We start from the raw sequence: 25,018 nt of genomic DNA, 5'->3' as shown, positions 1-25,018 counted from the left end.
GTAATGTTTCTGCGAGGATTCATTTTTTCATATGCAGCTTTCGCTGCATCGTGACGAGATATTAGGCCAATGGGGACCTCTGGGACATCTGTGCCTCACGATATAGACGACACAGCGTATTATGCATCAAGATATTAGGTGCATAATTACCATTGTACATCATAATTGATTTCCTAGTTTCAGGATATGAATTTCTTTAGCTACTTTGAAATTCACAGTATCGATTTCCCATCCACCTTTCGGCTGTTTTTTTATTATGTCTTTCGCAAATTTGTTGTTGATTCTTTCGAGGAGATCATCTGAGAAAGGCCGAGCTAGCTTTGATCCTTTGACAGGTGATTCAAGGGTATCTTCTTCCTGTATTTCTTTGTTCAAAGGTAACTCCACCTTACTTTCTTTTTGACCGATTGAAGTTGAAACTGTAGAAGGATCGAGTAAAGTCCATCCGAAGGAAGTATGAAATTCCGGATTCTCATGATATGTAGGTAGATGTATTACCCCTAGTAAAGGATGAATGATCTTATCTAATATCTCATTCAACTAAAATGATCGTTTAAATCAGCTTTCAGCTTATTTGCATTACACTACCACTCTTACTCTTCTTCTGAGAAAAAGCCAGAGGGGTAACCATATCACGAAAATCAGTTGCTTACTTCTTTTGCACCTGCTCCAACACGTAGAGCTAAAAAAGCTCTACCTCCACTACCTTCTTCTGCATCATTATTTTGTGAACGATTATAGTAGACTTTCAAATCACTTGCAAAACTTAGTTTGAAATTCGATGACTGTGATCTAAGGCAATTTGATAATTGATTTCTGAATGATTCGATTTGATGGCGACGTAATGGTAGTGGATGCGTTAATGATATGTGCAAGTTTGATAGTAACGAATGAATTTTATGTCCAGGTATTTCATCTTGAAGTTCTGATAAGATATCTTCTGATACCCTGCGCATTGATGTAGGTAAATCCACTAAAAATTACGATTAGCTATAATGCTAGATAGCAAACGAATAAATCTGGTGTAATTTACATGATAAATAAACATGAGCATTGTATTCACCATCGACGTATCGTCTGGTACGCTTTCTACCTTGATGCAATGATGAATCATCTTTTGGTCCTGGCAATACACAAAATAAATCAGCTCAATCAAAATGGCTTCAAACTTTGGTATATGTTTGTACAGACCTGATTCAAATGTATCAGGAAGAGAAGGTAAAGTCTTCTGTCTGTTAATTTGGAGGATAATTAGCGATTTAAAGCGTTATTGTCTAATTATCCAAACTTACCTCTTTGCAGGACGTTGTATCGCTTGAGCTACATCGACAGACTTTAAAGTAGTTCGTCTTCTGCTGCCACCGTTCCTGCTCACTTGAAGCTCATCCTCTGAGGAAGACGAATCATAGTCGACAAGAGGCATCGAGGTACTTGCCTCCATACAGGACAAACATACAAATGAAGCAGAAAGGCAAGAAAGATAAAGAATTCGGTGTTCAGATTTAGCTCGGTTCGGTTGTAATTACTACCGAGAATTTGTTGACAGACAATTTTCCAGAGTTTCCAACTTTTTACCTTGTCTCACTATTATACATCGATTGTGCTAATGTACATAAAGTGAAAGTACCAAGATCAAAAGTAACTTCAAAGCTTCCAACAGCTTATAATCCAAGTGAATAAAGTGAAAGAAGCTCTAGACACTAAGAAAGGGGATCATGTATTGGTATATATCCTTTTTAAGACCACCTCCAGTATCGGTAAATTCAACAACTAAAGAAATCACAATCACACCTCAAGTAGCAAACGATCTGAGGACTGAGTGAGTCTGAGAATACAAATCCATATCCCATTGTAAATAACCAAGTAAGTCTTATCATGGCTGATCGAGGTATTCGCTGTTTGTAAGATTACGCTATGAACCTACAACGATCCAATATGTATGGCAAAAAATATCACCTATAACATCGACTATAAGTCCACCACAAGAATTGACTGTATTCAGTCCACCTCAAAGTACATATAAACCAATTTCAATACCTTTACCGACAAAGATCCAGATAGGTGATTCGTGGAGATTAGGTTTATTTTGTTCAGATTCTCCTCGAACTAAAGATGCCTCAAACAAGAAAGCAGGACCTTCATCAAGTTTATTAAGTTTATGCGAAGAAGATGATGTAGGAGTCTTAGGAGTTTGGAGTGAAGGTATAAATATTATTCGACCTGAAATTTTTAGTAATGGCGTAATGAAAGGTATAAATGGTAAAAATACCAAAAGCAAGGAAAAACATGATAATAGTAAGAAAGATAATGGGAAAGGTAAGGGTAAAGAAAAAGAAAAAGATGATGGACCAAAACAAGGTAGAATAACAAGAGATTTCACTTTACCTAAACAAGTAAAAGTGGATAACGACAATGTGGAAAGTATGTTGAGGATTATTGAGCAAACTAGTTTTGATCTAGATAAAGTGAGTTTGAAGTTACCTTATTAAATCCCAATTCAATGCCATACCTCATTCACAAAGTGCAGTCTAAATAACGCTCATACTGATATTTATGTTGTCTCTTTCACCAGAAAATTTGGGATTCAGGCTTAGCGTTATCTTCATGGTTTTGGAAATATCTTCCTGAGAATCAATTTGATCATGATCACAACCTAGCTAATGAAGTAATAAATTTGATACGGAGCCAAAATAAGTTGGATATACTGGAATTAGGTATGTTTTCTCATTATCGCCATGCTTTGATTTCATCGATCATACCTTTACTCTCAGCTAAATTGCTCCTATTTCCACCGTTTCTATTCATATAGGAAGCGGCACAGGTCTTGTTTCAATAGCATTATCGTTAGCCCTAAAACGCTATTTACCTAAGTTGCAACGGAATGTCGTCACAACTGATTTAGGTATGTCATTCAATCAGGTTTTCTCGTTAACAATGTATAGTAATGCCGAAACTGACGAAATTTATGTAAACCATATTCAGAATCAGCTATACCTCTAATGACTGAGAATTTATTATTCAATTCCTTGGAAAACTCAGAAGATGGTTCTATTCAGATCGATGCTAAAGTTTTAGATTGGGATCAAGAATTACCTTCATATGTATCGGAATCTTGGCCAGAGCTAATCATGTGAGTAAGGATTAAGGTGCTCATCATGAATATTTTATCCGTCCAAATACACTAACGCACTGCAAGATAACAGTGCTGCAGATGTTACGTATAATACCTCGGCTTTCCCCTCTTTACTACGTACTATTACTTCCTTATTAAATCCTTTAGGAGAAATACGGACTATCAGCGTTAGTCAAGATGATGAAGATATTGTGACGAAGAAGAGGAAAAGAGATATAAATCCTATTCTAGTATTAGCCTATAAACAACGTGATCTCGCAGAGAGGGATTTATGGGAAATGCTAAAACAAGAAAACATACAGATGGTCTTGGTAGATAGGATCAAAGGTGCAGAAGAAGAAGGTGAAACTGAAATTTGGATTGGTAAGTATGTCTAGTAGTAATCAGTCATTGGACCGACGAAGGAGACATCATCATTTCTGAATTCGTTCAGAACTATTTGTACAATGGGAGACGAATTGTGAAGAGGAATTCATTTATGACTAATTCACGACTAAATGCATACAACTTGGAGAATAAAATACTCTCGGATAGATTATCTGATTATCGTTAAAGTTTTTTTTGTTGTCCTCTCTTCCAACAAATTCGATATTGGGGTTCCCTCAAGATCAAAAATCGTATGTTGATGACGGTATACTATTGTTGAGTTTTTAAGCTCCATTCAACCTAATTTCATCAACCAACATCCCATTTAACCCAATACTGTTCAAATCGATATTCTCAAATGATGTTGTTGTTGTTTTGTCTTGACCATTACCATAATAAATATGATTATTGCCAGAATGATTTTGATTTTGATTCGGATCATATTTTAGACTTAAAATACCAATTGAAACTAAAAAATCAAATATTTTACCTGATTTGTTTACATCAATCTTTAACATTCTTCTTGCATCTCTTCTTTTCAATAAACCATGTCTTCTTTCATTTTCTCTTATATACATTTCTTTAATTGCTAAATATGGTTTAGGTAATATGCGTAATGACGAACATAATGATTGTTCTTCGATGGAAAGTAGGTCTAATGAAGCCGCATTGGCCAGATTGAGTGGTGGTGCTAACAGAAAGAAACCAAATTATACGTTAGATTTATTCTGATCGTTCAAATCATCGAAGCCCCGATTGAAGAAACAACTTACGGGGTTTCCTTCCAACGTTAATTGGTATGACTTTAGGAGTCGGTTCTCTACTTTTAGGATCTTGACCGGGTGGAGGTGTACCCATACCGCCATGTAAGAAACGATGTTGTCCAGCATTGATACGAGCACCTGTGATCGGTATATCCGGTCTGTCTCTCTGTACAATTGGGCGATACCCAGCCTAGGTAGGATGTATCAGTCAGCTTGCCGTGCTGTTGTAGCAAGTTCTCAAGCTTACCCTTGCAGCTTTCGCATTATCATAAGCTTCAGCCTCAGCGTTGGTCGTTATACCCATACGACGATACTCTTGTAGTTCTGTTATTCTCTTCCGAAGATTTTGCTCATCTACATGCACCAAAAAGGTCAGCTAAACCTGCCAAATCGGGGTAAGTCAAAGCAAACAGCTTCACGCACATATTAAACCTTCGATGAAAACCTCGAAATCTTGCGCCGTCTGGAATTTAGCAAACACCTTGTACCGCTGTATCAACTCCCTTTCCTCTTTTGGACGTTTGCGTTCAGCCGCTTGTATCTATAGTCATGCAAGTATAGTGATTAGCGCTTATTCAGTTTGTTAATTGTGAGGTTGGAATGCGGTTCATTCGACATCAGGTAGTAGGGTATTTGTTTCGATCCAAATATATACTCACCTTTTTATGCTCCGTTAAACCCCTATCAAACAGAATCTCCTTTGCATCCAATCGTTTATCTAATTTGGAGAAATAGATATCTAACATGGCCAATTTGACTTCTAATTCATCTTCATCCTCCAGATCAGGCAACGGAGGGTCTTCAGCTTTAGCTTTCCCCTTACCTTTCTTCGTGGTTTCTTTGCTTGGCGATGATGAAGGTCCCGCTTCAGGCTGTTCAACTTCTGCTTCATCTTTAATATTTACGTTTTCTTCATCATTGTCTTCTTTCTTTACAGTTTCTTGCGATTTTGCTTTACCTTCTTCTCCATCACCTTCTTCGCCATCTTCTTCTTCTTCTTCTTCTTCTTCTTCATCTGGCGGTTTAGTCACTTTAGCTTCGGGTTGTACATCACCACCATATTTATAAACTAATGCAAATTCCATATCTTTCACCGCCATCTCAGCTTCGTTATCCACTTCATGCTCAAATTCCAATCTGCCAGGCATGAATCCTGCTACTTCATGATTAGTTGGAGCAGATACCAAAGGAGCAGCATTCGGAGGTGGTAAAGCTATGATTGGATTCCGTCAGCTTCCGCCAGTGAAGTCAACATCATTTCTTTATGAGCTTACCATGAGGTTTACGCATTTCCTCTATTCTAGCTTTCTTTCTAGCTTGGAACTCATCTGGATCTACATTATATTCTTTGTCCATAGGCTGAAGACGTATCATCAGCACATTGCCCAAGATGTTGACGAAATATATTGTATCTTACAGGCATGAATGGTCGACGTCTCTTGCGTTCACCTTCCGTTTCCAGTGATTCTGTAGCATCTACCTCATTCTTGACTTCCTCGTCCTTGACATCTTTTCCATCAGGACCGACACTAAGATAAACCTCCAAGTAGTGTTTTTCACATTCCTCTTTCGTCCTTGTCCCAACATGCTGTGCTACTTCTAGCCAATTTCCTAGACCGTTTGATATTAATCCAGAAACCAACAGGAGTTCTTCGTCGGCACCCCAATCAGGGGAAAATATAGGTTGAGAATGTTGTTCCTAGGCATCACAGAACGATCATTATCAGTCACCACCTACGAGAGACTGTATGGCATTATCCAGGAAAAACTTACCACTACTTTGTAATCATGCCACGCCTTATGCCGCAAACCCTCTTTTCCTTCACAAAAACAACTTGGACACAAGTCTACTTCCTCACATTCTTTCATAGCACATTTTATCCGTACTGTATGGGTAACATCGACAGAGCCTGTAAGTGCAGTGAATCAGCGATAAACTCATTCGGTGTTGGCCCGAGAATATAAAGGCGAGGATTTATCAGATCCATACGACTTGGAGAACGTAAGGATGGAGGATATGTTCGATACTTACAAAAATCACAAGTGTACTTTATACCTGGCTCAGTGACTAAAAGTATACGTTAGCAAGCTAAGCTAACTGATTATCAAGAACGAGTCAGCTTACCTGGTCTCTCATCCGATTTAGCATCATTCCTTACTCTCCGCTGAGTAACAGTCATATTGATATCTCGATATTATTGATCACGTGAGTGAACAAAGTGGGGAGGAAGGTGGGGAAGGAAGATGATTTGAGGAAGGTATGGTACAAGAGGGAGGAGATTATGCTTTCAGCTCCTCCCTACTAGGATCCTGGTGCTATCGATGTCTAGGTACTTGTTGACGTTCTAATCACAAAAGAGTCTCCCAATGATATATTGTTGACTTGCAATGAAGCGGTTGACACCGGAAGTGGAGGTGTTGATAAGGATAATTCAGGTGATAACAGGTGATACCACAAAGTCGCGTTTTGAAATAAGCTTGATAGCTTCTTTAAATCACAAGTTGAATGCAGGTAGATTGACGTTGGATGTCTTGTTCTTGTGTTGTGTCAAGGCTCAGGTGGCAGTAGACGAAGGTTGGATTGTCGAATATGTAATGTTGACGTTTTGGATATGGAATCCGAAAAAAAGAAGCTATGTCGCGACTTTCCGGCTTTTTTGAGTTGATCCAATTAAGGGCACTAAAATATCGTGTTGATCCACCTCAACCAGGTGGCGAGGTCTGTGTGTAACCCTTTTCTCTTCGTGACTTGTAGCTGAAGCTGCCGTCCGTCTAATTTGTCATGGTGACAATGTATAATGTTTGATATCTTGCGTCTCCAGTCTGCTTAGTACAATGATAATAGGATTAAGGTATAAGATATTGCCGAGCGAGCGCGATAGGATGATGACAAGTGCAATGATAAATTCAGGGTAAAGGGTTAACAGCAGGATGCTTGTATCAGTCACTACTAAACTTGGTTGTTAGCAAAAAGCAAAAAGAACGAAAACAAGAGAAAATGCAGTAAAGCTCAATTAAGTGATGACATCGACAGTTGAGATCTGTGGTTACGGAGATATCCCGTCAAGTATTCCATTAGTAAGCTGTAAATCCGATTTGTGGCAGGTAGACATGTATGTATTATACCGAGTTCGGACCGATTGTTTATGTAATTCCTCCACTTTCATGCATCGTATATCCAGCAGCGGACTAGATACCGGTGTTGTATAGTTAGGTCGTATAACGCAGCACATCATCGTATCAATCCTATATATGATTTAGCTAAACATATCTTAAGGGGTTTGAACAATCTTGCCTTCTTGGAAAGTGGAATGCTTAAAAGTAGTCTTTCTTTGGCAAAAAGATATATCAATACAACCACAGTAAACAAGATGTCAGATTCACAAATATATGATACAATAATAATCGGTGCAGGATGGTCAGGTTCAATAGCAGCTCAAAGATTGAGTGAAAAGGGATACAAAGTATTGATTTTAGAAGCTAGAGATAGAATTGGTGGTAGAGCTAAAACATATATAGATGATAAAGAGAATGATATTAAAATTGATTTAGGTTGTAGTTGGATACATGGATATAAAGAAGGTAATCCAACAGGTAAAATAGCAAAAGATTTAAATGTAAATGTACATTTACCTAAACCATTAGAAGGGGTTATATATGGGAAGAATGGTGAGTAGACTGTTTAGAGTTATCGCGGCTGCGAGGGGTGGGATGGGGGCATATAATATTGGATAGGGCGGGTAGTGGGCATATACTACCTTTGGCAGCTAGGGGTGGGATGGGGGCATACTAGATTGGATAGGGCGGGTGGTGGGGTGGTCTTAGTATATGCCGGCGGTAGACATATACCTTAAGCCCACTACTGACAAACTCTCTATATACTTGTAACAGGACCCCTATCAAAAGAGAAAGCAGCATCATTACGAGCTTCACTATCATCTGCTCAAGAAGCATTCAAGCTACCTCATCCATCACCATCCTCAACAGAGTCATTAGCTTCTGCATTATTCTCAAATTCATCACGATTGTTCAAAACTGACTCTAAACCATCATCGAACCCATCAAATACCAACATAGATTCAACTTCACCTGCTAATCCAACTGAAAATGACAATATCTCAATCACGGCCACTGGTTCCAATGATATTGATAAAGAAACTTTAGAAGGATTAGCTAGAACTTTAGAAATTCCATTAGGATTAAAATTAGAAAAAGTTTCATTAAAATGGTCAGGATGGGAAACTACAACTTCTTTTGCTGGTTCAGACGCAGCACCTGAAAATGGTTATCAATCATTAATACAAAAAGTTTTGGATTCATCAAAAGACAATGTACAAGTTAAATTATCATCGAATGTACAAGATATCAGTGATTCAACTGATGGAGTTCAAGTCACTACAGAAAGCGGATCAAAATATGATGCAAAAACTGTGATTTCAACTATACCTTTAGGTGTATTGAAGAATTTATCAAATGATTTCTTTAAACCTGAATTACCTTCAAACCTGAAAGAGATTATCAAAGGTACAAACGTTGGTATTCTAGAAAAATTACTACTTAAATATGATCAAGCTTGGTGGCCTAATTCTTCGACTATAGGTTCATATACTTTATTACCTTTAAATAATAAACAGCCAAATGCGAATTCCACGATTGAAGAAATATTTTCGTCATCTACTTTAGTAGTAGCTAATTACGCTTCAGGTAGTTTACCTTTAACCAAACCTCTCTTACTTACCTACCTATCAGAAACACCAGCTAAATTACTGTTGAAAGGTGGTCATTCAAAAGAAGATATTGTAAAAGGATTCCATAATTACTTGGTTAAACGTTTCGAACCATCAACAAAACCAAATGAACCTATAAATGGAGAAATTACGAATTGGTTAACTGATGAATATTCTTTTGGCGCAACTACAACACCAACAGTCATAAGTGAAGATAATAAAAGATCGCCAATGGATTTCAAAGAATTGTCAAGACCTTTATGGAAAGGTAAATTAGGTTTTGCAGGTGAACATACTGAAATGGAACATAGAGGTTCAGTAGCTGGAGCTGTCATAAGTGGTATAAGAGAAGCTGAAAGAGTGGATAGACTGTTGAATCTTATTAAGGCATAAAATTTATTGATAACAACTAAAACAGTTTTAGCATATGTTAAGAATAGTTATACCAAATGCTAGATTCTCAAATAGCAATAAATGCTCGATAGATAAATGTAAACGATAGCAGGTAGGATTTGTATATAGGCATGAATTAATCGACTTAACCGATTCTGATGATACGGAATAGCGATATATCGTTCTGCTTAGCTTACGTCCTCGTAAGGCATTTTCCAGATTGAAGTTCGCCTGTAAGGGATTGTGCAGCAGCATCGAGGCCTCAGAAGGTTAAATGACAGAGATAGCAGAATGCATACGTGAGAACCTATATACAAACTACCGACTCCTAAATGGTGTTAGTCAAAAAGCACATCGCTTAAGCAGCAATGGTAACTTCGACTTCAACTCCAGGTTCGAGGGAGATTGAGGTCTACAAGAAGGTTAAGATCGCATGATTAGCACCAAAATGGAGTTCAAATTTGTTTGGCCAACTTACGATTTGTTTGACAACATCAGCTGATGAGTTGAGGTCAATTAATCTTTTGTGGATTCTCATTTCGTATCTATCCCAGGTTTTTGAACCTTCACCACATGGTCTATGGGAAATCATATGATTAGCCATTGTATTCGTACGATGGATGATCTGATTGTTCGTAATTTGTACTACTGAAACTTACGATTTTCTGGTGGTGTGTTTAAGGACTTTGGTAGGAAGTCTTACTGGACCTTTAACTTTGAGATCTTTGTCTTTAGCTCTGTTGACGAGATCAGTAGAGACTGTGAAGTGACAAAGGGGATATAAGCAGGTATTCTCGTTATAAGATGTTCGTTTCTAATCTATCCAATACATAGACCTCCAGTCTGACAGGGTTTCGTTTCAACAACCTGATGCGTACGAACGCCCTCCATATGGAAAAGTAATGACTTTTTTTGATACATCCTTTTCAATTGTCTTCGAAATGCCATCCTGATATTCCGTCTTTATATTACTCCATAAAATAATTTTTGAATTCCAACTCAAAAACACTCACATTTCTCTAAAGGTTTAACGTTTCTAGAAGTTAAAGTGATTCTAATTTTGTGGATTTTAGCAGCAGAAGCACCACCGGTTTTTTCGAGATCATCTTTGAATTCGGCCATTTTGGATTAGAGTTGATTTTTTGGTATAGAGACAGCGACTTGTCTACTGATGATGATGAGGTAGATAGCGGTGACTGACTGGAGAGAAAAAAAGGAAAAACAGACAAAAAAGTATACTTATCAGAATGTTTTCATCGAAACGATTCCTCGGGGAGGTTCCTTGCTGTTGTTCGTCGTCTGCGCAACAAAGTGAAATGAGGTGAAAACGATAATTTTGGTCGACAGCGGCATTTTACGGCGTTTTGTTCTTTTATTAAAAGGCTTTTGACGATGTGGCGGGGTTGAAGTTCTCGCTTCTGACAAGTGATTTTGCTATTTTGGTTCCGCTCTTTCATGTTTGTTTACGTATTCATCAAAGATTATTTTGCGAAGGATCATAGACCCGAAGAAATCTGAAAATGTTGAGAATGATGATGATAGCTAAGTCAAATAGTTTCAAGAAAGTGAAACCTACCTATAAACTAAGAGCATCACGCTACTTATCACCTAGCAAATACATAACTCCCCCTTCATACTAATTTTGATCAAACGAGAAAGGAAGTTAGAAAGTTCAAGATGGTCAGATTAATAACTCATAATATGTTAGCTTGTCATGTTAGTGAGTTGTGCAAATATGTGTTCTATGTTTTGATGGTCTGAAATATACGCAGTGAAGGATCATCGATGATTTTGCATGAAATATTGATCAAATACTTTTCTATTTCTTTTTTTCCCCTGTTTTAGAAAACTGCACAAAAGATAATTTCCCACTAGCATTTTCAGAAGTTGAATTAGTAATTAGACCTGCACCAGAAAATTTAGATTTCATACAAAGATTTTTACCTAAATTAGATTGGTCAGCTTTAGTGGATACAGCGAGATCTGTAAGTTTGTTAATTCCGCGGTCAAGCTAAGGATACAGCTCTCACAATACAAATCGGTTTACTAACTACGTTCTGGTCATTAAAATAGCTTGGTGATGAAACTTTACCTGAACAAATGCCTGAACAATGGTCTGAAGATCAATTAAAAGCTTTACATCATGTTTTGATGGAGGTAAGTTTCACTTTTTCTCATCTCTATAATGTTGGACCAGTCGTGATAGAGCTTCTGGACATTTTTACTGACTAAAACGAAATATCAACCAAACACAGATGCATGTCGAAGAAGGCAATATGACATGTAGAGGATGTGGACACGTATATCCAATATCAAATGGTATACCTAATATGTTGTTAGCTGAACATGAAGTTGGACGATAGATATACTGGGAGCAGAAGAACGTGAGGAGATCAAGCAAGACAAAGAGAGACGTTTGACCTGAAAGAGCAGGAGCGGAGCAGTTTCGAATGAGCTCAACCATAGAATTATGTTGTAATGAATAGGCTTTATTTTTCCCTCTTTTGAATACTCAAATGCATTGTTGCTAGATACTGAAAAATTCTGGCAATCGTGCACTGTATCATAGTGTAGCGCATATATTGTCACCAAAAATTCTCGACATCTAAACAGAGTCAAGTGAGATATTCTACCTCCAACCATTTCCACCACCCCCACCATACCCTCCTCCATTCCCTTCAAAGCCTTGTGATGGATATCCTTGAGGTAAAGGAGCTCTACCTGAGTTCTGCGGCGGAGGTGGCGCACCATATCCTTGTCCAGGAGGTGCTGGGCCACCATGACCACCTTGAGGTGGACCATAGCCTTGACTTTGTTGTCCATATCCGCCTCCACCACCCGGTGTCGCATAACCATTTTGACCGTGACCTTGACCGGGCCCAGCAGCATACAGTTGATGAGGTTGTTGTGCGCCGAATCCACCTTGTCCTGGTCCTGTACCGTATCCTGAAGGTGGTCCACCGTATCCACCGCCACCACCTCCTCCCACAGGTCCACCTGATCCTCCATATCCAGGCGCATTACCACCACCAGGAGGACCATTTCGTCCCCCATCAAATCCATTTCCACTTCTTGGACCTCTATCACCACCAAATCGTCCACCTCCACCTCCATTTCTTCTTCCGCCTTCCCTTCTACCTCCACCTCCACTAGCTCCGCCTGGAGGACCGTCTCTATCGAAACCATTGTGAGTGAATCCATCGACCCCATTCTGTCGTAACATATCACCCTGACTAGGCAGTGGTGCTCTACCTCTTCCACCACCTATGCCTCCTCCTCCTGAAGCATTACCTCCGAACCCGTCTCCTGGTCCTGCGGCGAATTGATTCTGTCTTGACGGATGTATTGGTATAGGTATAGGTAAAGGATTTGTTGTGGTTGCAGATTCTCTGTTATTCGTATAGGCTCCTAAGCCTGGTAAACCAGGTAATCCATTTGAGTTATTTGGTGTATCGTTTATAGAAATACCATTACCATTTATATTGGTGGTACCGACTTTGGCATTTACCGCAGCAACTAAATTTGATAAACCAGGTAAACCGATTTCACCAGGCTTGTTATCCTTTTCACCAATTGAAGGATCTGTAATCTTCTGATTTGACCAACCATGATCTTGTTGTTGTTGTTGTGATTCTAATTTATTTGCTAAAGCTCTTTCTTCACCTAAGTGCCATCTATCTTTTTCGTGTCCACCACTTGGTCTAGCTCTTTGCCAAAATCTTGCTGTAAAATCTTTTGATCCAGAACACAATAAATGTCCTAAAGGATGATAAGATAATGAAAATACTGCATCCTCATGTGCTGATGTCAAGGATGTTATTGGTTCAGATGGGTTAGGTGATGTCAATGAATAATGATTTATTGTACCTGCTGAATCCCCAGTAGTGAATAGTGAATGATGTATTGGATGCCATTCGAGACCTATATTATGATCGACAGAGTGATTAGCCGAGGCCGATGCCCAAAGACCATACTTGAAACCTTTTACACGTTGTTGACGTTTATTATGTCTCGGTAACTTACAGTTGATCTCCTTAGTATGTCCCTTCATCGCGTCCAATTCCTTGAATGTCCGTATATCAAATAATCTAACTACCGCATCACCACCAGCTGTAGCAACGAGATGACCTTCCGGACTCCATACACAAGTGTTTATCGTCGATTTAGAGGAATGCCTGTGTTTACAAGATAAGCTTCTGTTCTTCACCATTTTTGAAGATTTCAAAGCTTACAGCGTACTCAAGTCTTTCCCTGTCCTTGGATCCCAAAATTTGACCAACATATCTTTACTTCCACTAACTATTAAACCTTTTGTAGGATGCCAATCTACACATCTCACATCCCACCCGTGACCTGAGAGCGTGAAGATATCTCATGTTAGCTCACAGAAACGAGAGTAAGGGTTCAATTTCAACTTTCTATTAAAACATACCGCTTAAAACTTTTTCTTCTCTAGCTTCTCTATAAGACCAAATTTTAACTAAACCATCATCACCACCTGAAACGAATCTTTCATCATTCGGTGACCAAGAAACACCATGACAAGCTTCTCTATGACCTTGAAAACCGTGAATATTTGTTAAATGTGGTGTGAAATATTTTATTGTACCTAATTTATCTGTTGAAACTAATGCTTGACCATTATGTGAATATGTAAATGATCTTATACTATCATCATGTACTTGTGTAATTGATTCATAATTGAATGATGCTCCATTCCATAATGTGAATTGTCCTTTATCATTTCCTGTTAATAATCTTCTTGCATCTGGTGTCCACTGTAAATAAGTGATATTTGAGAAAAACATCGTTAATACGATTCCCGCCTCATTTACATAAAAATTGCGAAATCAGCTGAGGATGGATGTTGAATGTACTCACTTGAACAACTCTAGTAGGCGACCTTTCTTTATTTATCGATGTATGTACCCATTGATCACATATCGATGTAGATGGATTCAATCGCAGAGCAGCAGCCGGTAATAACTGTAACTCAATAAGCTCACATCACAAGTATGTTTAGCGCGGAACAGCTCACATTTACTATGTCAGAGGGATTTGGATGTACCGAAGGTCTATATTCATTTATACCTTTCAATTTCGTCAACTATCATAAATGACCGTAACAAGAAATTAGCTATAATCCAAATCGTCATGAAGACTAGATACAATTTTTGTCAACTCTTACTTACCATTCTCCATTTTATCACACTTCCTTGATAATCAACCGCTCTTCTAGGTTTTATCTTTCTTTTCCTGTCATCACCACCTTGTCTAGTTACTGCAGCTTGATATGCAGCTTGTTCATGCACTTCTTCGTTATCAGGGTGATTTGGTTCTAGATACTTTGTCGGAAACCATGAATCTTGTCCTCGAGCTCTAGATGGACCGGCTATTGAGTTTGTTGTCGCGACCATCTCTTGATTCTGAATTATGAATAATTTATCGTATTCTTAGCTGTAATTCCTAGTCTGACTGCAGTTGCCTATGCATATTTGTGATTGTTCATAACAAATTCTATGAAGAAAGTAATGAGAAAGAAGAAAGACAAGAAGATATAAGATAGACCCGGAGATTAATGTCTACATAGTCTACATACTGTACCTATAAAACGCCGTTAGCGCAGTTAGATAAAAGTGCCACGTTCAGGTCACCATATGCTAGTAGTGTGTTATGTTTTCACTTTTCAATTCTTCACCTCATGTTCAATCCATATAATTGACTTACACATACACAATTTAATATATAAGTAAACAACAACAATAACAATAACATTACAACAGCACATACATCTATTCCATCATAGCCCATCTTACCATTGAACTTATTATCCTCAATTTACCAAGTATAAACAGTCATCGAGATGTCACAATAAGGTATCTTACAAATCAGATCAATTCAACTAGTCACTCTCTTATTTTTTTCGCTCATTATTATTCCGAATTTATAAATAAACTTGCCGCCCTTGGATAAAGGCAAATAAAGCTGTCATATCAACAGTCAACACGAGCCTAGCATTAACGAATACCAGTGGTGAAATAAGGCTGCAGTGTTTAGAAAGGTCAAGAAGAACAGTCAAACACCATGGTTTATGACCCAATACGAGATTGTGAAGTTCCTTCACCATCAGTAGTCAAGAACGACCCTTTCAAATATCCTACACCATCTACAGCCTACGGAGGAGGGATATTGAACAATGATCGAGATGAAGTATATTCAAATGGTAGACCATCATTATCCACACAGCATTCTTTATCGTATTCACCACCACCTCCAGCAGGATCTGGCTCAAGTAGTTTAAGAGGATTATTAAATGATGGACCTATGCCAGAATCACGTAGAGGAAGCGATAGAACCGCATCAGTTTCTTCTATACCTGAAGAAAACGATGAGTTATCAGGATCAAGAACGCATATTAACAGATTATTAAATAATACATCAACAACTCAACCTATATCTAAAACCAATTCGAATTCTTCTTTACCTAGATCATCACCTTCCAATCCATCACCTGGATCAAGACAACATATGTTGGACCCAAATGGTTTTTTGACACCTGCTACACCAGCTTCAGCGTATCCTAGATCAAGATCAACTACTTCGAGATCACCTCATCCGCAAATGAGTCCTCCGAAAATTACAACACATCTACCACAACAACATCATCAACTTATACATGATCAAGCTTATCCTGTACAGTATGGTGAACCATCATATCCTCATTCACAAGTACATAGAAGGGAGTCACCAGTCCAATTACAACACCAACAGCAGCAGCAAAGAACCATGTTACCTCCTCAACAACCTATACATCCTCAGGACACGTATGCTTATGAACAACGTACACCTGGAGGAGCATATCAACCTTTACCTATGCGTTCACCTTCGATCTCTGTCTCACCCAGAAGTCAACATCAACCTTTACCTTACGGCAGTTCCTCTAGACCTGGTTCATCCTCAAGTTCTTCTCATCCATTTGGATATCAACCACAATCTCATCAAATGATATCACCAACAACTTCCACTCGCAGATTATCGGAAGATCAACCTAGACCCTCCTCATCAAATTCAGCAAGTGGTAGACATTATACTGATTCTTCTGTTGCTGGACCTACTCCAATACGTAGATCAAGTCAAAGTTCTGCATCAGCTTATCCCGTACACCAATTGACACCTATAAGATCACCTTCTCCTATTATCAAAGGTATACCATACAACCCCAATAGAATGAGTCAACCGGGAAATATCACTAGACCGATTGAAGCAGATGAATTAGCGTATTATAAGAGTATGTCGCAGCAGAACAATCCATTAAGGAAAAGGAAAGCCAAAAAACCTTTACCATCGTGGTCTGGACCCTCACCTGGGTCGAGGTCAAGTCTACCAAATGAAGATAGTACATCTTATTTCCCACCTCAAAACAACGATGGAGACGATGATTATTCAAGGTATAATAGATCACAGAGCTATGTAGATGATAGAGCTTCTCTAGGTAGACCCTCAGTCACACCTACGCCAGGATCAGCCTATGGTGGTGGAGGTAATCATGGCGCCTATCCTCCTTCATTTGATGAACCATTGACTACTCCCGGTGGCGCCCCCAGAGGAAGTTTGACCAGAGGTAGAAGACCTACAGGAAATGGTGTACAAAATGAGAATCAGAATCAGAATCGTTTGAAAAGACCCATGGATAGAGATGAAGCTGAATATAGTCAAGGTTATGGTCAAGATCTGCAAAGGCGGAAAGTTAGCGAAACGCATTATATTGGAAATAACGCTGCTGTAGCGGATCATTGTAAGCAATTATTCTTGGTTGTGAGGATTCAATCAAATAATAGATCTAACGTGTTTCAAATTCCCTTTCCAATAGATAATTCACGACCTGAAGTTGGCGTTGAAGGTAGAGAATTTTCACCAATCATCGGTTTGAAAAAATTCAACAATTGGATCAAATCTGTCTTAATTGGAAAATTCGCTCAACGTCAAGGAAAAGTATTGGATATAGGTTGTGGAAAGGGCGGTGACTTGAATAAATGGAAACAGGCTAGGATTATGCTATATGTCGGTCTGGGTAAGTACCACACTTCTCTGTTATTTCATTTCATACCGTGACGATTACACATTTGGCTACTGATCAAAGTGCTATAAACTAATACAAATGGCTATTATTGTCGCAGATATCGCCGAAACATCGGTTCAGCAAGCTCACGAAAGATATCAAAGGATGGGAGGTAGATTCGATGGTTATTTCTTTGCCTATGACTGTTATTCCGTAAGTGGAATTTCCTTTTTTGTATAACGAATTTGGCAAAGCAGATTCTCTAGGCAAAAATACACAACTGATACATGATTCTGCCTCTTGGTTGTAGAAACCCCTCGGCGATATACTACCTGAACAACTTCAACAGAAAGATCTTTACGATAATGTTACAATGCAGTTCTGTATGCATTACGCATTTGAATCAGTTTCGAAAGTCAGAATGATGATCGAAAATGTTTCAAGATATCTACGTAAAGGTGGGAAATTTATAGGTACTATACCTAATGCTGAATTGTTGTTGTAAGTTATTTTCCCTTTTATAGATAAAACCAACAGGACAGTACTGTCAAGCGACTGAACTGTATCCGTTTTCACCGGAAAATTTGCTGACACGTCGTTTTTATCTGATGTAGGTCCAAACTAAATGAATTACCTGAAGAGGATGAAGAGTTAAAATTTGGCAATTCGTGTTATTTTGTACAATTCTCAGAACGGAAACACAAAGGTATATATGGACATCAATATAGATTTTTCTTAATGGATGCTGTGGAAGATGTTCCTGAATACGTTGTAGATTGGGAAAATTTCGTATCGTAAGTTAAGAATGTTATTGCACCACAATCTTCACTATGGTCTTTCGAAGTACTGATACCTTATTTACGTGATTGTCATGTAAACAGTCTAGCAATGGAATATAGATTGAAACTAGTTTACAAAAAACCTTTCCATGACATATTACAGGAAGAAAAAGAAAGTCGTGATTTTGGTCCTTTATTAGGTAAAATGGGTGTAGTGAATGAAGCAGGTGAATCTGCAATGGATGAAGATCAGTGGGAGGCTGCAAGTAAGTTGTCAAGTTCACCTTGATCAGAGTATCGCCGTTGCTGATGATCGTTTTGTAGATCTCTATATGGGTTTCGCCTTTGAGAAGATATAACCTTCCTTCTCTCGGCTGCCAGCTGGGGAATACTACGATTGTGACGATCGCACGTGCTTCGTTTTCAACGTTTACAGGGTACATCCATCAACAAAATTTAAGTCAAGGAACCACGCCGAGATTGGATCATGTTCATAGTAGCTTGTGTATACTCAAAAAGGTAGAAAACAGTGTGTACAAGGATGTCATAGTGTTTACATCAAGTATCTTGATCAGTCAAATTAATAACAGTCAAGGAACGGTAAATTAAGTGGACCTGGAACTGTGATGGATGTACAATACGGTAACTTGTCAAATAGCATAACCTGTTTCTCGTACAGAAAGGATAACGATGAGGAAAGAAAAGACGAGGATGCATCATATAACATATCTCATCAAATACGAATTTGTATCATAGTAACATCGCATGAATATCGAAGTATAATCATTCAAGTCGAGCCAAAATGTCCCACACCTGTTGGCACCTGGATCTATAATTCTTCATCCGACTCATCAGCTAAAGGAGAAAACCATCCGAAAACTTCGTTAGCTTTTTTTTCCTGATTGAAATGTCCGTAAATATATATAATGCGAAGATACACTTACCTCCCATATTAGATAAGAAATTAGCGAAATCTTTCTCTTTCTTATCTTCTTCATCCATACCAATATCTTGATCCATCTCAAATACGGATTTCTGTTCTCTTCTTTGTTGAATTTCTTTAGCTTTCTTTTCTTTTCTCTTTTCTTTCTTGCTCTTTCTACTTAATACACCTTCACCTTTATATACGCCAATCTCAATTTCATTTTCATCAAGTTCATGTAATTCAGCTTGAGGTTCTTCAACATCCATATCCATGAATCCTAACATTAGTTCACCTTCAGTTTTTTCTATTGCCATTTTTCTCTTTTTAGCTTTTTTCAAAGCTGCTTTAGCTTTTGTGCGATCTAATATACCTGAAGGTAATACAGCTAATTCTTCAGAAGTGAACAATCTGTTTCTTTGAATTCCACCTGCTTGACGTGTATATACCGGCTGCATAGAATTTGATGTAGCTGAAGAAGAAGAAGCGATAGGAGCCGAATTGATAGCTGGTGGTCTGAATGTAGATGATCCAGCTTCAGAGTCGTCATCGTCATCGTCGTCTTCTGAATCTGAGTTGAAGTTGAACGACTGTTGTATTGGTTTCGGTATTGGTGCAACATTTTCATTTGAGGGAATAGGTGGCTCAACATCGGCGCTATAGAGGTAACGTCAGCTTTGATTTTGATTATACTTTATTGTTACATGACTTACTATTCAATCATTGCTTGAGCATCTGCAGCCTCTTCACCTTCCCAAGCAGCTTCATCACCCAAATTATCGAATAATCCATCTAGAGTGAAAGCTTCACTTAAAGTATTCAAGATTTTCGCATCACCAACTTTATCACCATCCATCTGTATATCATCTTCACCATTTGCGACTGCTGCCGTTGACATTATTGTTGTGGATGTGGTTGATTTCTGCTGTGATGGTGCAGAAGAAGAATGAACTGCAGGTGGTGTAGTGTAATATAAGATTTTACCTGAATTCCAGTCCCTTAAAATCTGTACTGCTGATCCTTCTATATCTGGTATACCACCTTTACCTAACCTACCTCTTGTCAAAGCTATTTTAATCAAAAAATCTCTTACACCTTCATATGGTGGTATATTATACAATTTTTGTAATTGTAAGGGATCAACTTTAGTTAATATCACTTCGACTATTTAGATTGTCGTCATTTGAGTATCAGCTTTTATGCCAAAATGAGATCGTTTCAATCACTTGAACATCGGGAAGAATAACTTACCTGGTGAGATTGGATCTTCTACGAGTTCAGCTTTAATACAGTTTCTTAACATTATTTCAGCTTGTTTCCTTTTTTTACCTTCTTCATTACCTTCGGAAGTTATTCTACCTATATCTTCCAGAACAACACCTGGACAATCTAAAATTTTAACACCTTTATCTAAAACGACCTCTTGTACAACACGAGTTTTACCTGGCATTGAAGCTACTGCACATGCTCTCGATCTTTTTAAAGAATTTATCAAAGATGATTTACCTACATTTGGATAACCTACCACACCAACAGTCAATGAAGAATGTGGTGTTGATAATGCATATTGTTTTAATAAATGTAATAATGCAGGTGCACCTAAACTTGATGATGTTGTAGGTAAAGCAGGTAATTCTCCAACTTTTTGTCCAGGAACAGTAGAAGGTTGAGATAACGGTACAGCAACTTGTGATAAATGTTGTCTTTGATTTTGAGTAGATGATTTGAATGGCATAGTAGGGAATGAGTGTTTTAGGTGCTTTAACCATGCTTCTAGATTTGCTCTAGGTACAAGATCTGCCAATCATCGAGAGTTCAGTATTAGCGTTGATCAGAACAAAATCTCAAATTGTTAATATTGATCACTCTTGGAAACTCACCAATCTTATTAACCACCGCCAACAACTTTTTACCTTGAGCATCCCTTTTCCTTACTTCCTCTTCTACCCATCTACTTCTTGTGCCATCAGGATCTCTAGCATCTAAAACTTGTATAATAACATCACTTCTTTCTATGACTTTTCTTAATTCTCTCATAAATGCCTTTGATGAGGAATCTCTCGTTGTTAACGAAGCATCTATAGGTTCATAAAATGATATTCCACCAAAGCCTTCTCCACTTGATTCAGGTCCATATTGATCTGCAGCTGATAGACTCGCTAAAGACTGTGGTGTCGGATGAGAAGCTGTACTTGTACCGACCTGGATATCAAGGATCACCATCGTTAGCTTGATGTAACTCATCTTAAGGTAAACTTTTCAACAGAAAACGCACTGACCTTTGCTTTCTGTTTATCTGCTAAAGAATGTAATTTCGGTAAACCCAATCCTTTCTTCTCTACATTATATGACTGAGTCAGTCGTACATATCAATAAAGAATATAGGTTTGGGATTTGTGACTCACTTTGCGCTGAAGGTAGAGCATATACCTTGCCTTTAGGTCCCTTGGATTGCTTGTCTAAAATTCACATCGAAAAATTAGTTCGATAGGCGGCAAAAGCCATTCAGAGGCAAAGTTTAACTTACTTGCTTTCGGCATTTTTAGGTGGAGTTATCTATTCTTTTCTTCTCGTTGTTCTGATGTTATCTCATGGATTAGTCAATTCAATATGAGTACAGTTTAATTGATCAAGAATACTCTGGATAGAAGTCCTAGGCATCACCATAAAGTATTTCAGAAATTCATCATCAACTTTTGTTTTGAAAAAGTCCACAAAAGTGGAGGCCATCTCACTGACGGACATCGCCGCCTCTTAACATGATTGGGATCATCCATGACTTTGACATCAGCGAGGAGCGAGATAGAATTCGAGATTTTACTCTTGACAAAGCTGATTAATATGCATTTCCCCTCTACATACTTCTTTTTACAAAAGCTAAAAACTTTCTCAACTTAATCCCACAAAGGTCAGGTGGCTCCAATTCCTCAAGATCATTGAAACCCCTCAAAGAATCAAAACGAAATGTTCTCTCAAGTCATCAGATCCGCTCGCCCTCTTGCTAAAGCAGGACCATCCATTCAACCGGCGCTCATTCAAAGATCCTTCCACGCTTCTAGAATAGCGAGAGATCATTTCTTAGATGCTAATGATGAGGTAAGCTAGCTACCATGTTATCTACTATCTGCTATCTGCTACCAGCTGGTATTCTGACATACATAAAAGGCTTTCACAAAACGAGCTTTAGATGAAGCCAATGCTAAACCTGTTTTAGTTGATTTTTATGCTGAGTAAGTCAGCTAAATCGTCGGACTATTATCTCTCTCGAAGTGATATTGGAGTTTACAGCTGATATAACTGTTCTATAACGCAGATGGTGTCAGCCATGTCGAGTACTCACACCTTTACTCAAAAGTCATACTGGTCCAGAATCAGGATATGATCTAATGACTGTAAATGTAGATGATTACCCAGATTTAGCAGCTAAATTCAAGGTGAGTATTCTATCTATTATCATCTCATTCATTCGCAGGACAAAGCTTTATGAATGATTCAGTCATATAAGTGCTGACCATTTTTGTCCTATCATAGGTATCCGCTTTACCAACAGTGGTTGCTTTTAAGAATGGTGCTGTGAAAAATAAATTCGGTGAGATGAGGCTTTTCTCTGTTTACTCGTAGCATGGTAATATAGCTGAAGATTATCCTTAGTTGGTTTCCGAGGTGACGCTGATATCAAAAAATTCCTTGGTATGCTCTAAGCACATTTTGGAATCGATATGCATCACACTTTGAGAAATATTGGTGTAATGGAGATTGTGGGATGTCAGCTTCAACACCATTGATAAGTTCCCGATAACTCCAAAGGCAACGATTTTAACCGGCTGTCTACACTCTGCTGGCATACAAGTGATAATGTCTGATCGAAAAACATTTTTCATCATCACTAAACTGCAAAATACTGATCAAACCCTCAAATTCTTAGACCTTTCTTATAAACCCATGATTTAGGTACTCTATCTTTCCAATTTTCAGCATTAGTCTTCTCTAGCTTTTTCCAAAACTTGTTCTTTTTAGCTAATTTATCGTATTCTGCATCTAATTTTTCATCTTTTTTACTTGAACTTGATGATACACAGAATCTAAAGAAATATTTATGTTGAAAAGAATTTTCTTTTCCATACCAATGATAATTCAACTTTTCATTTGGATTTTCAGGTAATTCAAATCTACCACATGATCTTGCGAAAAAATAAGTTGAATCAAACCAACCTTTTCTTAAATTACCATGTTGTTTTTCTAATTCCATTTTTGTTGTTTTTGGTATAATTTTCAAACAATATGAAGAACATTTATGATAATCTTGTTTTTCTTTTTTAATTCTACCTTTTTCACCACCATTTTCATTTGTTGAATATTTACTTTCTTTTGATCTACATGGTTTACATAAACATGAAATACAAGGTCCTCTATGTTTCCATAAATATTTTTCAAATTTATATGTACAACTAATACAACAACATCCACATCTAAAACAATCATGTATAAAATGATAACAACAATACAATGTTGCGAAAACGTAAATGAAAATGATGAAGCAAACGACTGGAAAAGAATGGAAATTGAAGTATCAGTTCTTATTGGTCTGCTGCCCAACCACAGCTACGAAAACGGAAATAGGTCTGAACGAGAAGAGGTGGACATACTGAAAATAATTAAATAACGATATTTATCCCATGCTTCTTGGATCTATAGTGAGTTTAACCACAATGTATATGGTTATTCTGGCATCCTCTAAATTTCAGATTAGAAGTAAATATGACTTACTTTGGTGATGAACTGTAATGATCGGAAAACAAAGGGATAAGGTCAATTCTGGATTCTTTCTTCCATTTATGATATGACTCTGACTCAATATATGATACTTACATCTTGCATTTTCGTGAACATCCCTAACATCCCCTCGGCATCATCGAATTGACCCTATTCGAAGAGACATGGTTAGCAGTCACACCAAAGGCGGTTCAATTGACAAAACTATCATTATAGGGTAGAACGTCAGAGAAAACCACTTACTTTTACCCCGTTGACCGCACTCTGTTCAAGAAGGAATTCTGAAAATCAGTTCATATCTTGATCAACACGCAAAAACAACTTCCACCGAGCAAACGGGACTGAAAGATGAAAGGAAATGGTCGAAGAGGTGTTGATCAGACCACAACTTACCGTAGCAGTTGCCACAGCCCCGGCAGCAGTTTTAGCAGCACCTCCTGCACCTGATGTCGCAGTCTCTACAACTCCTTTTGCACCATCAACAGCTGTATCAGCAGCACCTTTTATCGCTCCTCCAACATCACCGAAATCTATCGGAGCCATTTTACGATTCGAGCTATGTTGGAAAATTGAGTCAAGATATAGCAATAATCCGGTGCTACTGCAAGATGAGTTGTTTTTTATAATGATTTCTGCTATTTTTACTTTTTCAAAATGATTATTGGTTATTGAGTAGGGTTGTGAGTTTATTTGGCTTTGATAAGGAGTATATAGTGATTAAATGAGTGTACAAGTTGGCTTTCGACAGAGTGTTACCTGTTGGAGGCTTATCACTGTTTGGGGGTTTTTTCTTCGTTTTTTCTCTCTCTGTCTAGTGCTTACAATATTTTGACTTTGTATGTACGGTCTTTTTTTTTGTTTTTTTTTTGCGTTTAAGGGTAGCCTCCGACTTTTAGAATTCGTCTGTTGCCAAGTAGTAGATATGCTGAACAGTGAAAGCGAGAAAAACCTTTTATGGAATAGTTCGAGTAAAGCGTTGTTTTCATACCTACAGCCAAGGTAGAGATGTTGTAATATTAGAATGATATGTCTCAAAAGAAGTACCGCAAAGGAGGGCTAGGTCTTGCGACGGTGTACTTGCAATTGATGTCAAAGGATGTTC

General features: G+C 38.1%; 11 protein-coding genes across 11 annotated transcripts; 5 read left to right on the top strand and 6 right to left on the bottom strand.

Annotated features, from left to right (window-relative positions):
* Positions 1-159: 159 nt before the first annotated feature.
* On the bottom strand, positions 160-1,423 carry L201_002686 (uncharacterized protein; the record flags this gene model as incomplete). Its single annotated transcript, XM_066218460.1, has 5 exons — positions 160-540; positions 654-973; positions 1,034-1,123; positions 1,192-1,232; positions 1,293-1,423. 5 exons carry the CDS (start codon positions 1,421-1,423, stop codon positions 160-162), a joined length of 963 nt encoding a protein of 320 aa, XP_066074557.1.
* A 292-nt stretch (positions 1,424-1,715) lies between these two features.
* L201_002685 (uncharacterized protein) lies at positions 1,716-3,510 on the top strand (the record flags this gene model as incomplete). The annotated part of the gene is made up of 6 exons (XM_066218459.1): positions 1,716-1,819; positions 1,907-2,465; positions 2,573-2,714; positions 2,810-2,902; positions 2,983-3,130; positions 3,204-3,510. The coding sequence occupies 6 exons, from the start codon at positions 1,716-1,718 to the stop codon at positions 3,508-3,510; spliced, it is 1,353 nt and encodes a 450-aa protein (XP_066074556.1).
* Positions 3,511-3,783: 273 nt separating this feature from the next.
* Positions 3,784-6,443, bottom strand: L201_002684 (uncharacterized protein; the record flags this gene model as incomplete). Its single annotated transcript, XM_066218458.1, has 10 exons — positions 3,784-4,190; positions 4,273-4,453; positions 4,511-4,617; positions 4,687-4,804; positions 4,923-5,476; positions 5,538-5,622; positions 5,681-5,962; positions 6,037-6,173; positions 6,296-6,331; positions 6,389-6,443. The coding sequence occupies 10 exons, from the start codon at positions 6,441-6,443 to the stop codon at positions 3,784-3,786; spliced, it is 1,962 nt and encodes a 653-aa protein (XP_066074555.1).
* A 1,191-nt stretch (positions 6,444-7,634) lies between these two features.
* L201_002683 (uncharacterized protein) lies at positions 7,635-9,383 on the top strand (the record flags this gene model as incomplete). The annotated part of the gene is made up of 2 exons (XM_066218457.1): positions 7,635-7,932; positions 8,155-9,383. 2 exons carry the CDS (start codon positions 7,635-7,637, stop codon positions 9,381-9,383), a joined length of 1,527 nt encoding a protein of 508 aa, XP_066074554.1.
* Positions 9,384-9,741: 358 nt separating this feature from the next.
* Positions 9,742-10,505, bottom strand: L201_002682 (40S ribosomal protein S20; the record flags this gene model as incomplete). The annotated part of the gene is made up of 4 exons (XM_066218456.1): positions 9,742-9,795; positions 9,862-9,961; positions 10,043-10,142; positions 10,397-10,505. The coding sequence occupies 4 exons, from the start codon at positions 10,503-10,505 to the stop codon at positions 9,742-9,744; spliced, it is 363 nt and encodes a 120-aa protein (XP_066074553.1).
* Positions 10,506-11,060: 555 nt separating this feature from the next.
* Positions 11,061-11,746, top strand: L201_002681 (uncharacterized protein; the record flags this gene model as incomplete). The annotated part of the gene is made up of 4 exons (XM_066218455.1): positions 11,061-11,103; positions 11,229-11,368; positions 11,457-11,540; positions 11,639-11,746. 4 exons carry the CDS (start codon positions 11,061-11,063, stop codon positions 11,744-11,746), a joined length of 375 nt encoding a protein of 124 aa, XP_066074552.1.
* Positions 11,747-12,012: 266 nt separating this feature from the next.
* L201_002680 (uncharacterized protein) lies at positions 12,013-14,800 on the bottom strand (the record flags this gene model as incomplete). The annotated part of the gene is made up of 7 exons (XM_066218454.1): positions 12,013-13,304; positions 13,407-13,558; positions 13,616-13,736; positions 13,816-14,161; positions 14,265-14,369; positions 14,422-14,490; positions 14,576-14,800. 7 exons carry the CDS (start codon positions 14,798-14,800, stop codon positions 12,013-12,015), a joined length of 2,310 nt encoding a protein of 769 aa, XP_066074551.1.
* Positions 14,801-15,467: 667 nt separating this feature from the next.
* Positions 15,468-18,580, top strand: L201_002679 (uncharacterized protein; the record flags this gene model as incomplete). The annotated part of the gene is made up of 7 exons (XM_066218453.1): positions 15,468-17,178; positions 17,254-17,454; positions 17,561-17,655; positions 17,753-17,943; positions 18,057-18,236; positions 18,324-18,487; positions 18,546-18,580. 7 exons carry the CDS (start codon positions 15,468-15,470, stop codon positions 18,578-18,580), a joined length of 2,577 nt encoding a protein of 858 aa, XP_066074550.1.
* Positions 18,581-19,050: 470 nt separating this feature from the next.
* L201_002678 (uncharacterized protein) lies at positions 19,051-21,683 on the bottom strand (the record flags this gene model as incomplete). The annotated part of the gene is made up of 8 exons (XM_066218452.1): positions 19,051-19,076; positions 19,166-19,800; positions 19,857-20,307; positions 20,395-20,940; positions 21,024-21,345; positions 21,423-21,481; positions 21,549-21,602; positions 21,671-21,683. The coding sequence occupies 8 exons, from the start codon at positions 21,681-21,683 to the stop codon at positions 19,051-19,053; spliced, it is 2,106 nt and encodes a 701-aa protein (XP_066074549.1).
* A 424-nt stretch (positions 21,684-22,107) lies between these two features.
* Positions 22,108-22,844, top strand: L201_002677 (thioredoxin; the record flags this gene model as incomplete). The annotated part of the gene is made up of 5 exons (XM_066218451.1): positions 22,108-22,239; positions 22,309-22,373; positions 22,457-22,577; positions 22,675-22,732; positions 22,795-22,844. 5 exons carry the CDS (start codon positions 22,108-22,110, stop codon positions 22,842-22,844), a joined length of 426 nt encoding a protein of 141 aa, XP_066074548.1.
* Positions 22,845-23,056: 212 nt separating this feature from the next.
* Positions 23,057-24,459, bottom strand: L201_002676 (uncharacterized protein; the record flags this gene model as incomplete). The annotated part of the gene is made up of 6 exons (XM_066218450.1): positions 23,057-23,688; positions 23,790-23,832; positions 23,911-23,922; positions 24,013-24,066; positions 24,160-24,180; positions 24,310-24,459. 6 exons carry the CDS (start codon positions 24,457-24,459, stop codon positions 23,057-23,059), a joined length of 912 nt encoding a protein of 303 aa, XP_066074547.1.
* Positions 24,460-25,018: the final 559 nt, after the last annotated feature.

Source organism: Kwoniella dendrophila, chromosome 3, assembly GCF_036810415.1.
Source record: "Kwoniella dendrophila CBS 6074 chromosome 3, complete sequence".
Lineage (NCBI taxonomy): Eukaryota > Fungi > Basidiomycota > Tremellomycetes > Tremellales > Cryptococcaceae > Kwoniella > Kwoniella dendrophila.
This window is presented reverse-complemented; position numbering and strand designations above follow the sequence as displayed.